This window comes from Solea solea, chromosome 2 (genome assembly GCF_958295425.1).
Source record: "Solea solea chromosome 2, fSolSol10.1, whole genome shotgun sequence".
NCBI lineage: Eukaryota > Metazoa > Chordata > Actinopteri > Pleuronectiformes > Soleidae > Solea > Solea solea.
Window position 1 is genome coordinate 32068736 of NC_081135.1, and position 15237 is coordinate 32083972.

Consider the following 15237-nt stretch of genomic DNA (forward strand, 5'->3'; position numbering starts at 1 on the left):
TATAAATACAGTAAGTTTAATCTGGGGCTGCAACGATTATTTGCGTCGTCAACTATTTTAACAATCGATCGTTTGATATTTTTTTAAATATACTGTATATATATAATTAAAACAAGATTTCTGATTTTTTTCTGCTTCTTAAATGTGAATATGTTCTGGTTTCATTGCTCCATCTGACAAAGGAATCATTGAAAATTAAATGAAACACTGATCAATTTATCAACTTTTTTCCATTTTCTGACATTGTATGGACAGATTCATCGATAGTAGCAGCTCCAGTTTAATCACAGATTTTTTTTATCTGTCTACCAAACATGCTCATCCACTTGATATATCAGGTACCTACGTTCATTGGCACACAAGCAACTTTATAAACCTCAGCCTGCGTCTGTGTCATCATCCTGCCCAACTAAGGTTTGCATTTTACCCACTGATTTGTGCATACTATGGACAAGTATATGTGAACTATAAACAATAATCACAACAGTGAGACTGAAAACCATTGAGTTATCAGTCCAGCAGGTCGCACGCCAACGTAGACACACATACAGAAGTCCTACCGAAATGGTTGAGTGCAGATGGTTTGAGAAGTTCCAAAGGCTGATCCTTGCTGCTCAAGCCACCTGTTAAGAGAGCATAAAAAAAATGTGTTATAAGTCAAAGAGGACGAAAACATGGACATTTGCAGCGAAGAAAGGTTTTGTGAGGAGGTCATCTGGCACCCACACCTGTACAAACCTTTGCTCAAATAATACAAACACATACATTTCAAGCAAAACTTTTAAGCTTATATTCAACAAGGTTATTCGTTGAATGTAAGAATATTCTAAATTGTGGCGCATGAAAGCTGGTGAAAGGGTTCACAACATGTTGAGCTAACGGGATGCATTCAAGGAGCCCCTTAAATGTCATCAACTCTGCAAGTACACTAACTAAATGCTTGCTGTTGCTGCCACTTTGTGATAATACATGCACCACAGTTTAGATAGTCAGAGGAAGAGAGGATTTCTTTTACATTTTTTATCAGTTTTATTAAAATTATTTATTTATTTATATTATATTTACCGTCATAGTGAAGTATGCGATATATAGGATTTTTGGATCATATCGGATTTTAAATTTTAATCGGTCCGATATCTGATCCAGTGATTTTGACCCGATTGGCCCGATATCGGCTCATCCCTATCCCTAATATAAATCCTTCTGTGAAATTGATGCTACACTGTAATGGAATTCAAGATAGAGTACACATGTGTGGAACAATAGACAGACACACAACATAATTTGAGTGTGAAAGAAACTGAGGCCATGTACCCGTAAGCGGAGATGCGTAGCGAATCCATGCAGACGCAAATAGGAGACGGGCCCATACATGCTGGTCTCTGCAAAACCACATTAAATAATATACTAATGATGACTGGTCTTTATGATTTATTAAGAGGTTGCTGATGATGACTAGAGCGCAACACAGATGTCCTCCAGTACTAAAACAAAAAGCACTACACCTCGTGTTTGCCACACTGTCCTCAAACTACAGAACTACTCAGCTACAACTACAGAAAGCGGAGTCCTATGACTTCAGCTTTGTTCACACAGTAAAAAAAAAACAAGATCCAAAGTCTGTTTGAAAGTCTTGGGGAGTACCACTGCATATGAAAGTTGCAAATCACCATTTGTGGCACCCATGTGGCACAGTGTCTGACAAAACCGCCTCAAGTGCCGTCACATGGTCAGGTTCGGTTAGTGCTGCACAAGACAAGTTTGAAAAAGAAAAAAAAGAGTTTGCAGTTAGAAAGAAGAGAGCCTGCCAGACTTCTGTGGCCCACTCCTAATCCCTTCTCGAGGCTCGAGGTTCTGGGCTACATTAGACACCACGAGCACTAACACTTTCCAACATGAACTGTTAGGGGCTGAGCTGCTTTGTGGGCAATGTGGGTGCCAGGGTTTGACAAGGAAGAGTGTATTTGTTTTGTTGTTGTTTTATATTTTCTAACTGTCTGTTATAAGTCTCCAGAATGTGGGCAACGGTACATTACAGCAGTCTTGCACTGAAGAAAGTCAACGCTTCATTTCTTCTCAAACGTAATGTGGTGAGGAGACATTATAAAGTGAAAAACAGCTGTTATGTCCCGATACTTTCTGACTGCACTGTACACACAGTGTAGACTATAATTAGCATTCTGCTTGATTGTTAACAGCCTGTGAACACACATTTCATTTGGCTTGGGTTTCATGAATTCTAATGCCTTGTGGTCTTAAATTGAAGCTCTTATGCTGAAGGAGCCTCTGCTATCTGTGACTTAACAAACTTGCTGCTACTTTTATGCTCCCACCTGCTAACAGCTGGCCTGAAATTAGGCAGTCAATCTTAGCCTACATGAGTGTATTCTTTTGATTGGCAGCTGGTGTGAATGGTGGGGTCAGTAATCCTGCAATTATCACCGCTTTCAGGAGGCAAACTCTTTTACAGTGAAATAGTTTAAACTCCACTGGTTCTCAGTGGGAGTTAGCACTGTGTTGTGGCACTTGTACTCTCTAAACACAAACCTTTTTTTTTTTCTTCTCTCAAACCAACTGACAACTCTCAAAGTGTATGGTTATTACAAACACTAGAAATCTCATTCACCAACGAACCCCCGAACCAATGCAGACTGACACAAAGAAGAAAGAATTCTTACAGCGGAATTAAGGAAAATGTGAGACACGGCCACAAGATCATGTGCTGCGCCGCACATGAATGAGCAGCAGCACATGACATAACCATAACTACTATGAATTTTGTTTTTCTGGGTTGCTAGGTGCTATTTCCAGCCCAGGCAGACTGTGCCATGATTAATACATGATGGTGGAGGGAGGGGCTGAATTAAATATTCATATTGTTCACACAAACACACACACACACACACACACACACACACACACACACACACACACACACACACACACACACACACACACACACACACACACACACAAATGCATTACTTGAGTTTCATGTTCCAGGCAAAGCCTGCTTCCTTTGTGTCTGTGACAAAAGTAGGCACAAACTATGGTATAGCAGAGGGGAGGAGAGGAGAGGAGAGGAGAGTAGAGGAGAGGGGGGAGGAGAGGAGGGAAAACAAGAAAAGACAAGGGATTTTGTATTGACAAAGTATGATGAGAAAGCTTGATACATTATGTGGATACTGTGTGTGTGTGTGTCAGTAGGGTGGCAGTGGCAGATGGCAGAAAGATGACACCAGAGCTTGATGGGTGAAAGACAGCCCAAGCAATTACACACTCACACACGAGGGAAGAGTTGACACTGAAAGTGAGTGTTATGTATCTTCCCTCATTACCTCCTTTTTAGTTTTGCTCTTTGCCTCACTTGTGACATGATAAACAAAGAATATTATGGATGTGTATGATTGAGAGAAGGCGTGTTTATCGAGGGACAAGGAGTTCTATGCAAAAAAAAGACAATATACAAGATTACTTAAATAAATCTGCATGTTTATATACTAGAGGTTGACGATAGGGGTCAATATCACATAAACTGTATACACATATGTATACATATGCATGCATTTCAAAATCTGGGCAGCGTATGGTCGATAGTTTTGCCAATTTACTCCATCCAATATAACTGTTTAATAATAACAAATTATATTTATGCCTGCCCTTCAGTGCAATTATATACAGTATTTGCAATAAAAAATAATGTATAAACCCAATATTAAATACAAATATTGGCTTGATTAATGTTTACCACTAGCGTATACATGTAACAGACAGTTTTAAAGGCCTTCTGCTGATCATATTCACGTCTATCAGGAATAGCCACCAGGGGGCGACTGGTTTGCACACTTTGTAATATGACAAATATATATTATGAGACTATTTATTTATTTTACAACAGATTTGTGACTCGTGTCCAGTCACTGATTGTTAATCAAGCTTTGAAAATGATTATTATGAAGACATTTTCCACTATGTTCAGTTTGGTTTATCATTGTATTATGACCATATAAACGTCCCACCTCAGATCTGAACAATTGCTTTCCAACCCCAGCCAGCCATTATGGATAGTTGACTCTGCAGTAGACACGTTTGTTTGCAAGGCACTTATCTGTTCCGTCAAAACCACATCAACGTTGCCTCTGAGCTTGACTAAAGAGTTGTCGTCTCTACAGCACAACAATTATCCATAGTTATGGCAGTAACAACACAGAAATGAGACAAAGAGGCTCAAGGCCTCTTACAGACAATTCTGCGGTCCCAGCTTTGGCTCTGCTGATGTAGAACAGATGATTGGAGAATGGGCATCAAGAACCAGAACTTAATCAGAACCAGTTTCAACTTGGTCATTACCAAAGTGTTAAGTTAATTAAATGTCTGGGAAAATGCTAGCAATGCGAGAGAAGGGTGTACTTTGCACCCATTGTGGCAGACAAGCGCTTTAAAAGATTGGGCTCACTTTGCTAAATTTAGCAAAAACCCCAGCAACTTGCATCATTTAAGTCAATGTGGTAACACCAGCAACCCCACGGAACACAATTCTGCTCCATTTCTAGCTATTAACTTGGAGCACTGTTGGTATCAAATTAATTGATGTGATAAATCATCCCACAGACATCAGTCAAGCAGAGGCCACGGTCCAGACGAGTGAACGCGACTCAACATTTTTCAACAAACTTACTTAATTAATCGACAGATTAAATTGATTATGAGTTGGAGCCCTAGTAAGAAGTATCCAAATCTCTGTGTTCAGGCTCTCTTAGCACCAATTTATAGAAAATTATCACTATATTATCAAGTATACCAATAGGATTAAGTATTTGTGTTGATAAGCAGCAGTATCAGCGTCTTTAATCAGAATTATATCCATTCATAGAACAGACATACGGTACATTTGAAAGAGTTAAGTTAGAAATGAAATCAGTTTTATTGTGGTAACAAGGTATGCAATTTAATATCCAGTTGGTTTTTTTACACTACTCCGAGCAAACACTTGAAGTGCGTTAGCAAATACTGAGTCATTTTCAATATCTTAGTTAGTGATTAATATCCTGGAGATTGTTATTGCTGTGCTGAGACCTGTGCAGCACAGTTACAGTGGTGGACACTGTAATGTAAGCCATGAGTCATTTGGAGTCCTTGATGGATAATGCACTGACCTGCGTGACCTGTGCCATATGTATGCCCATCAGCAGAAAATAGACATGTCCCCCGTGACATGAAGGATTATACATTTGGCTGATCAAAACACATACACAGTACAAGCTAATAAAAAAGTACATGCATGTCTCCAAAGCCTCAGCAGGAAAGTGATTTAGTCTTCTTGCATGTGTCAAATCTCATTTGTAAAAAAGCATAAAAGCTGTCAACAGACTTCCTCGTGGACAAACATACGTGGTCACCACATGGAAAAGGAAGGGACCGGGCGGGTGCAGTGTTACTGATACTTGGCAAAAGGACAAGTTGGCTCAGAATTTAGCAGGAAGCACAAGTGTATGGTTCAGTAAATGCACACCTGGCGTACAACGATGGGGAGAACCTTTTTCAACAGTGCAAAAAGAGCATGTGTCAACATTTGTAGAAACACACTGGTGCACAAAAGTGCACATTTAATATTTCAGTACAACAGCACACCTTATCCTAGACCGTTAAGATGGCAAGTGGCCACATTCACCTCCATTTGACCAGCAGTCATCACAATAGCTTGCCAGCCAGAACAACCGGTCTAGTCCACTACAAGTCAGTCTAGTGTATTCTGAGCCCTCGATATCAGCCGCCGAGATCTCTGCCAACTATGCCATCCTGTCTGCCGCGGCTCCACCAAAACTGCCCTTCTGCTGAAACCAAACTCTGAGCCAGTGCAAGACTGTGCCAGCCACACCAACCTGTCACCACCACCCTAAACCACAAGATAGTCTGGTTTGAGCCAAAAATTCAAAGAGATTCAGTCCAAATAAAGATATCCGTCAAGGGACAGAACAAAATTGTGCTCTAGATATGTAGCTATATTGAACCTACGAGAGGAAACACAGCTTTTGACACTATTTTTTTAACTGCACGACTTTTATATGTACAAGGAGATAAAAGTTACACAGAGCCTCAAGCAATCCAAGAGCATCGCACTCATCACAGATGGGCGGATTTCACAGGCTTTGCAGCGCTATCCTAATTTTACAATAAATATCATAGAGTGGATTTGTTACCATGATGTTAACATAATTTTAGTTTTGGATGTAGTTACATCCCTAATAGCAGTTATGCAAGTATGTAAGAGTAGGTTTTTAAAATACAGTCCTATTACAGTTCTAAAAAATAAACAACATGTTTTAATAAGTGGAGGTGAAATGATTACAATTTCAGCTTTTTATTTCTTCTCAAACTCATCACTCGTGTACATAACCAGGTGCATATTTACTGTCCATAATCAGAGTTAAATGCAGAACAGCAAATGGTTTGTTGTTAAGTCTATTTGACTCATATACTTTCTCGACACAGCCTTAAACCACTTGCTGGTGTTGCGGCCACGACCAACTACTCAGTACTTCCTCGAGACATTTTGAACCTACGAGAGAAACCACAGCCTTTAACAGTCTGTGTTTATGGGTGTTCTGTTGTATACGGATGTTTAAATGTGCCTGCATATGTGGAAATACTGTACAGACCGTACCAGTCACAACAAATGCCAAAAAATACATGATGTGTGAACTTCGGTAAATAAATATTATTTATATGTAGTTTTCTCTGTTTTGAATTCACATTAGAAAACATTACTGTTACACTGTTCGTTTATGGAGATGAATGTGTGATTATATTTTGGTACAGATATGGATAGAACAAGAGGCCATGTGATGTTTCAGCATGAGTCCCTGGGGAGACACAGGATCCCTGTGAAGACAGAAGGTTTGTGTGTGTGTGTGTATACATGTGTTTATTACCTCTTTGGAACCTTTTCTGGCAAAAAAACACCAACCTTTTCAGAGCCAGAAACCCTAATGGTGACCAAAACGTTGTCCTAATGTGGCAGAACCATATTTCTGAGGACCTGGTTTAAGTTTAGGGCTAAGATTTGAATTGTGGTTACATTAAAATTAGGGTTAACTGATTATGTTGAAGATTAGGGATAATGCTTTGGTGAAACTGTCCAAATGAATGGAAGTCAATGCAGTGTCCTAAGAAGAATAGCTGCACAAACCTGTGTGTGTGCGCCCGTGTGTGTGTGTTTGTTTTCCCTGTTGAAAGAACTGGAAATGTACTAACAGGAATGAAGACATCTGTATCAGAGCAGACGGGTCACTGAGTAGAGAGAAGGGCCTTCTGTTTCTGTAAGAGTATTACACATGTGGACATCACATGGTAGATTACACTGACTAGTTATGCAATAGGTCACAAATAATACTGTAATACATACGTACGCAAGACAGTAAAAAAAAACACATTAATATCAATGAGGCGAGGAACTGTCTCTACAGAGTGTGCTCCAGGCCTCCGCAATGACAGGAAAACTATTTTTGAAAGGGTCAAAGAACATGTCTGAGCCGTTTACAGCAGATTCTACACTGTGACAAACAAAGGACAGACACAAAGTTAACAAACCACTCATCACTTATTTAGTCCCGGTGAAGATAAATCAGCAAATTCTACCAACCTGTAATATACCACACATCTATACTACACACTTCTTTGTGGTCAAGTGGCTGTGGTTTCAGACTATTTAATGGGAATATAGTATGATCTAAATTCAGGTTATATAAAAAAACTGTTCTATTGTACCACCAATGATTGCCTTGCTCTTTAATAATTTCTCAGACGATAAAATGTCCTCTCAGATCTTCCTCTCATCTAATCTGATTCCATTCATGTTGTAAATAATTAAAATGTAAAGGCATATGAATAAAAAGTGAGAAAAGTAGAGAGTGGATATGAGAGTGCTTCAGTACTAGCACCTTGTGTTCCAGGTATTACTCATGTTGTGGGGACCTAAGCCTCTGATTACTCAGTTAAATTATAAGAACTTGTCTTCCTTTTGGGGACAAAAAGCAAGTCTCCATAACATAAATTACCACATTTTATGTTATATGGTTAGGATGAGGTCAGATTAGGGCTAAGGTTAGGCCAGTAGTCATTGTTAAATGTAGAGTAAATCTGGGGACACACACGATTCCGGACACAATCGGGTAGTGTGTACGGATTACCTGATTTTAGGGTTATGGTTGTGTTAGGCGCTTAGTTGTAATGGTTAAGGTTAGGGTAAGCCTCTAGGGAAGGCATTAAGTCTGTGATGTGTCCTCACTAAGACATAAAAACAAGTTTGCGTGTGTGTGTCTCAACATGTGCAGTCATGTTGAATCATGCTAAGCGTGCGTTGCAGCATCAACCCCGAAGGAGCACCGCTTGTGTTGTGAGTTATTTGCATCTCTCTATAGGAGCAACAACATGTGCATGCTTTTTTTTTTTCCAAAAAAAAAAAGTTGCGGATGTTACTTACTGAAAATTGACAGCCAACTTTCAATAAAAACCTGACAATCTAATCAACTGCCACTAAATATTGAAAAAGATTTTTGTCTGCTCATCCTTTTTCCACCCCAATATTACTGATGATCTTAATTGGAGCTGGAGTAGTGTGCATGTATGATGGAAAAATAGGAGCTGCAAACATCGCTTTTTGTTAAGTGGCTGACGGACTCTTTCACCTCATCTGCCTATCCTCTGTTTTCCTACATAAGTATCTCCATCCGCCAGAATGTGTCCAATCAGCGGTTGTCCCACACTAATAAAACGCATCTACAGGGAGGAAGAAAAGCCTTCAAAGGCATTCCTTCGGTCGATATGGGAGCCTCCACAAATCCCCCGGCTCCCTTGTATCTCCATTTTCAGTACGAATCACAAATGTGCGTCTGTGTGAAGCCCTCTCACACCTCATCATCACACTCCTCTCCCTCCTAAAACAACTCTCTCTACACTCATCCCAGCCAATCAACCTTTCCTCTAACACAGCACAGTACATCTCTCAGGAGAACTTTAAAATAAAATAAAAAACTGATTTTGGAGACACATTGTTGTACTTTAAGTTTGGCTGGTCGTCAAAAATGGGGATTTTATGGAAGACAAAGGACAAGATTTTTTATGGCTTATAGACTTGGATTAGATTTTATTATTTAATCAGCTCATACAGTAATTGCTTTAATAAGTGACGATTAGATTAGCAATAAATATTGTGAGGAGTTGGCCTCACACATAATTAGTTGACAGTTTTAAAACCTGGCATAGCCCTGGAAGAAGCTCTCAGTTCTGTATTCTCTTCAGATTTACGGTACAATCTATAATACAACTTTACAGCAGACAACAAAGCTATTTTGGTAATTACCCAGACTTTCTCATGGGGCGACAGAATTTCCATACTGCATGTAGCTGAAATTCTATCGATTGGAAAGTTAACAAATGTATGCTAATGGTTAAAAAAAAAAGTTAAAATACAGGATACTTGTTTTCTGCCTTAACATCCCATCTTGTAGCATGTGAGCTCATTGTGTATTTAGGACGACTTTTCACTATGTCCAGAGCTTCACATTAAAGGAATACTTCACCGATTTGCATTTAGCTTTGTATTACTAGAATAGGCGTAGTATTTTTGAAAAGTTGTGCTACCCAACCTCAGTTTCCCCTGAGTTGAGAAATATCTTCATTACTTTCTTTGTTATGTGCAAACCGGTGACATTTAGCGTAACTCTTAGCAAAGATGGCGGACACTGTTTACCTTCTGGGAATGAGGTCCCATCTCCCTACAAGTGGATCTAAAAAGTGCGGAAACAACGTTGCAGTTTCAAGCCTCGGCCCAAGACTCGGACCAAGTGTCACTGGTGGGCACGTAACAAAAGAAAGAATGAAGATATTTCTCCACTCAGGGGAAACTGAGGTTGGGAAGCACAGTTGTTCAAAGATTCCCCCATTCTAGTAATACAAAGCTAAATGCAAATCAGTATTACTCCAAATATTCCTTTACATAGAGGAAATAGAGTGGCACCAGTGATTAAATTCATTGTTTTAAGGAGTTTTTTTTAATGATTACGACAAGGTTTTTGATTTTTCAGCTCTATAAATGTGATTATTTCCCTGGTTTATTTGCTCCATGTAAAAAAAAAAAAAAAAATGAATAAACTGAATCATTTTGGTTTGAGGACAAAACAAGACATATGAGAACATCATCATTCCAAGGTTTGTTAAACACAGACCAAGATTATCTGACATTTTTACGAACCAAATAAGTACTTGATTAATTGAGAGAAAAAAAATATTATTCAATTATTACACAGATTAATCGATTATGAAAACAATCGTCAGTCGTAAAACTAAATGCTTTCACTGTGACAGACGCATTGCAAGCAGATGTTTAAAACAGAGGACTTTAAAGTTTTCAATGACATCAGTTGGACAAATTGTTTTTGCCAACAGTTTTTTAAAAAACACAAGGCCATGTGAAGCAGTCACAAACTGCTCACACATTCCTATAGGGGAATAACAGGTGCAGCACCGAGACCAGCGGGTCAGCAGAAATAATCAAAATACATCAGCCTCTCAGGCACACAAGAAATAAATCCCACACAAATGGGCGTAGGTGTCTGCCGGCTATTTCAAATTATCTACCACAAAGTGGTTTTGTAAGTCGGCGTGCAGGAGAAAGAAAGAGAGCAGAAAAGAAGTAGAAACAAGGAGTGTTGAAGGGGACAAGAAGGTATAAAGTGGAACTGGAGGGGAAGGTGGAAAGTAAATAAAAGAGGATGTGAAATAATAGGGGCTGCTTAAAGCGAAGAAGAGAGTGACTCATTATAAAACTGAAAGGTAGAAAAGACTATAAACTAAGAGCCACCTTTTAAAAGATGAATATGATCCAGAACATTTTTATACAATAAGCCAGTACATTCTCGGTAATTAGGAAGGAATTTCTTACATGTGGCTCCCTCTGACGTCAATGCTGTACCTTCCCAGAGAGTTTGCTTTCTCTTCCCCAGCGCTGTGAATGTTTAGTGTTAGTCTGCTTTTGGCAAAGCTCCTGGACTTGGGTGCTAGGAGGGGTTTAGAGGGAAGGGTGGGGTTTCATTGCTTGTTTAAAAAGCAAGCAAGGATGAGCATGGTAACCTCCGTTCAAGTATTTGAACTCTCCTGCGCTCCGGCACCGTGCTCTGCGCACATGCTGACGTTCGCCTCATCAGTGCAGCCGAGAGGGTCAAAGTGATTCATACATTCACAGCACAATTCTTTACGGTCGGTGCACTTGGACGACATCTTGACAAAAAAAAAATTGTGTTCAGGACTGGTGTAGTCCAACAGATTAGACCAATTAAAGCTGCAGTGCATAACTTTTAGTGATTTTGACTTGTTCCTGATGCCATTATTCAGCCTCTGTTTGTTCTTTGTGAACAGAAATGACGCAACATTGTTTATGTGCCAAGTCCTTTATCAGAAAAACTGGTTCTAAGAAACAATACTATCAGACCTGACTAAGAGCGTTAGTATGCATAAACCAGCAGTGCAGGGTGTAAGAAGCATTTATTCATCAATACTGCTGAACAAGTAAAGCACAAAAAAAAATTCTGAAACTACTTTGTGTTTTCAGTCATACTCCTCCTGTTTGCAGCCAGCCTTGCAAATCTAACGCTGTGTTTGTGTGATGTTAATTTATATTTTGAGACACGAAGTATCGATATTTTTGATGAAAAAAGGTCAGTCCACGAGATGGTGCTCACTCTCACGAGAGCTGTTGTGTGAGTATATCAAAATGCATGATTTCCCAAATATCCAGTATAACGCAATATCGGGATACGATCGCATCATGACTTAAATATCGTGAAAATATCGTATTGTGGTGTCTCTGGCGATTACCACCCCTAGTGGTGCAGATGCCCCCCTCCATCTTGACTCACCAAGTGACACATTATCTTAACAGAGCACACACACTACACACACACACAAAAAAGGATCTATGTTATTTGCTTTTACATACACTTTTCAGCAGGTGTGCGGCTTTCACCGCAACCCTTTTAACATTGTCATGTTTTTATAAATCTGTAGCTGTGTCTGCTGTGTGTGTGTCTCTGCAAGTGACGAGGAGAGAGTCAGAAGGAGCTGAGAAAAAAATTAGCATGAAATTAAATCATAACAATTAGAAAAAGAAACCAAAGATAAAGTGAAGATTTGGGGACGCTAAGGACGCCACTATCACTTGGGACTGTGACATTGATTCCTCTAAAGAGATGCAAACACAAGTACAGCTTTACAGCATAAACGGTAGTGTGTAATTCTACACCGCATATTAAAATATATCAGTATAAATTTAAAAACTCTGTATACTGCCCAGCTGTTTAAAAGTTATACACTACAGCTTGTGATTCTTGCCACTTGTAATGACTTCTAGAGACTTGAAGTGATTCAGAGTTTGGTCCAATGTGCCGTGACAACAAGAAAATGACGAAAATAATGAAATAAATAATTAGTTAGTAGCAACAGCTGGGAGCATGGTGAGGCTTAGGATTTGGAGTCGCCTCCACTTTTTATTATATATAAAAAAAACACCCTCAACTGGTGTATTTTTTTTGTGTGGAAAAAGTGTGTAATGACCTGATGTTGTTGCAAGTAAACACTGGCTGACACATTTAGTTGATGACAGCCATTAGCATTCAGCATTCAGCACTGCATCAACAAGCTAAAACTGTCTCTTAGTGACGTTACATGGAGCAGCCATCTGCTTTATACTGTGATCTGTGCGGCTGCTGAAACTGAGACAATAGCTGAAAAGCAATCAATTAGAACACCAACAGGCATGTGTGTGTGTGTGTGTGTGTGTGTGTGTGTGTGTGTGTGTGTGTGTGTGTGTGTCTGCGTGTGTGTGTGCGTGCGTGCGTGTGTATGTGTGTGGTTTAGATGTGCGTTCACCAGCACAACACATGAAGCAGACCAGGGGATTAGCTGTAATATTACCGACTCTGTGAGCTTTTAGCACGAGTTTACCGTGGGATTACCGAGCAATCTGATGCTGAGTGGATTGTGCCACCATTATGATTATTATCTATTGCTGAATTTCTTTTGTCATGTGTCCCGTTTGCACATGCAACCGCTGTTAGTCTACAACAGATGGGACAAATTTTGCATTGGAATAAAAGGCTGTTATGAGACTGTAGAATGCAGCGTCTGGAAGGAGCCACACAAAGTCAGAAAACTAGACTGCACTGTTTTATTTGATAAGAAAACTTATACTGTCAATTAACTTGACTTAAATGGCTTTATATTAGTTGACAAATGCAATCAAATTGTTACACAAGCAGGATATACTTACAGCATTACAAACGACTGAAAGATAACCCTAATAAATCCTTTGCTGATAACCAAAACCTTCTTGAATCCATCCTCTCTCTACCAAATGTCTATGGAAACATGCCAACTGTGGGGATACTTGCTTTGGGCTTAGTTTATTTGTTTTTCCCCTGCTGTACGTGCCCAGTGCAGGTTTGCCTGCACTCCTTCGTTGAGCCCTGTGTGTGGATTCATAGTTCCCATGCCATCTGATGTCAACAAGCTCCTTCAGCAACACTAATCCACTCCTGAAATCAGTCACTGAGGCAGAAAACTTAAAAAAAACAGCCAAGTTCACACAAGTGCTGTTTAAACAAAAGAAAACGCAATTAGCATCGCCATCCTCTCACAGACTGTGCTCTTCGTCATCACCTTCCAGACTAACGGCAAACTACAAGAAGCAAAAATTCAAACCGAAATGAGAGATTGAGGAGACGACATTTGGCACATGTGCACAAACTGAAAAGAAAAAAATGAATACGATCTGTTTATCTACACCCGGGGTCGCAAACTCGCATCTAATGTGGCCGGTAAAGGGCCAGTCAAGAGAAAAGGCAACTATTCAGTAGGGCTGGGCAACATGCTCTTAAAAATATGACGATTGATATTTCTCAGAATTTCAAAACAAGTATCTCTGTTGGTATGGCTGGTATGATCACGATAAAATGTATTTGTGGCACTAAATTAATCAAACAAACATACGGAAATAATATTATGTGGCGGGCCACACAAAATTGCTTGGAAGGCCACATTTGGCCCGCAAGCCACGAGTGTGGGACGTCTGATCTACATAGTTGAGTGGTTTTATAATCGACAAGGGTTAAAACTGTATGAAAACAAAATAGATCATTTTGAGCACTATTTGTTATTTTAATTTGTTTCCAATAGTCTTTTCCACATGGCTTTACTTTGACAGTCCATTACATTTGTTCTCTTTGATACGTTATCGCCAAAATGTTACATGCTAAACATTTAATTTCCGCCTGTCCGATGTGGAGGAGGTATTCTTTCGCTTAGACAACTTTCAAGGGCAATCTCTTCACTCGTCTGCACCAAGCCAGTCGACAGCTCATTTCTCCTTTCACTGCTGATATTTTGGGGAGGTGGTTGTTGGGAGGGTCGGGCTGCGATGACAGACTGTCAACAGAGCCATCTGACAAGGCAGAGCACAACCATTACTTTCATGTGAGAAGATGGGTTAATTATAAGATTTGGTTTCTAATATGGAGCCTTTCAGAGGAAGTGCAGTGCTTATAACCGGTAATTAGACATAAATCGTTTGGCTGAAGCAAAAGCAGGGATGTGGAGGAGGGGCAGGGTAGAATAAGATCAGGTTTTTCTCTGTGGTAAAGGGGAGAACATGTCATCCTTTGGAAGCTAAATTTGTTTTGAAATATATATTTAGTGCTGTATGTTCCAAATACTAATTGTAAGAATTAGGGTACAACGTGGTATCCATCCATGATCCAGCCATTTACATATTTCACTTTGAAGATCACACACACACTCACTGGACACAGCAATCAGGTCATCATCAACTCAACAATCAATTCATACCAATGGTCATTTTGAAGTGTTTCATTAATTTAACCCCAATCTGCATGGATTTGATCTGTGACAGGAAGCCAGAGGAGAATATGCCAATTCCACATCAACAGTGTTTTAATTAAGGGACGATGAATAGTTTAACTTATTTAAGTAAGAATATGGTTTTATATTTACAAGGGCTGCAACTAACAATTATTTTCTCAATTAATCAATTACTTGTTTGGTCCGTACAATTTTAGAAAACAATATTCTATGTTTCCTAAACCTCGAAATGCCTTGTTTTGTCCACAAACCAAAATTATTCAGTTTTCCTGATTTTCTTTGTCATATGGAGCAAAGAAAACAGAA

The 15237-nt window shown here is 39.5% G+C and overlaps 1 protein-coding gene across 3 annotated transcripts in view; it reads right to left on the reverse strand.

Annotated features, from left to right (window-relative positions):
* The window catches only part of hdac4 (histone deacetylase 4), a 110571-nt gene that overhangs the window by 69136 nt on the left and 26198 nt on the right, over positions 1-15237 (reverse strand). For all 3 annotated transcript variants that reach the window (XM_058619225.1, XM_058619235.1, XM_058619252.1), the window contains one exon: positions 561-623. In XM_058619225.1, the coding sequence (XP_058475208.1) occupies positions 561-623 (63 nt within the window). The remainder of the gene's footprint in view (positions 1-560; positions 624-15237) is intronic.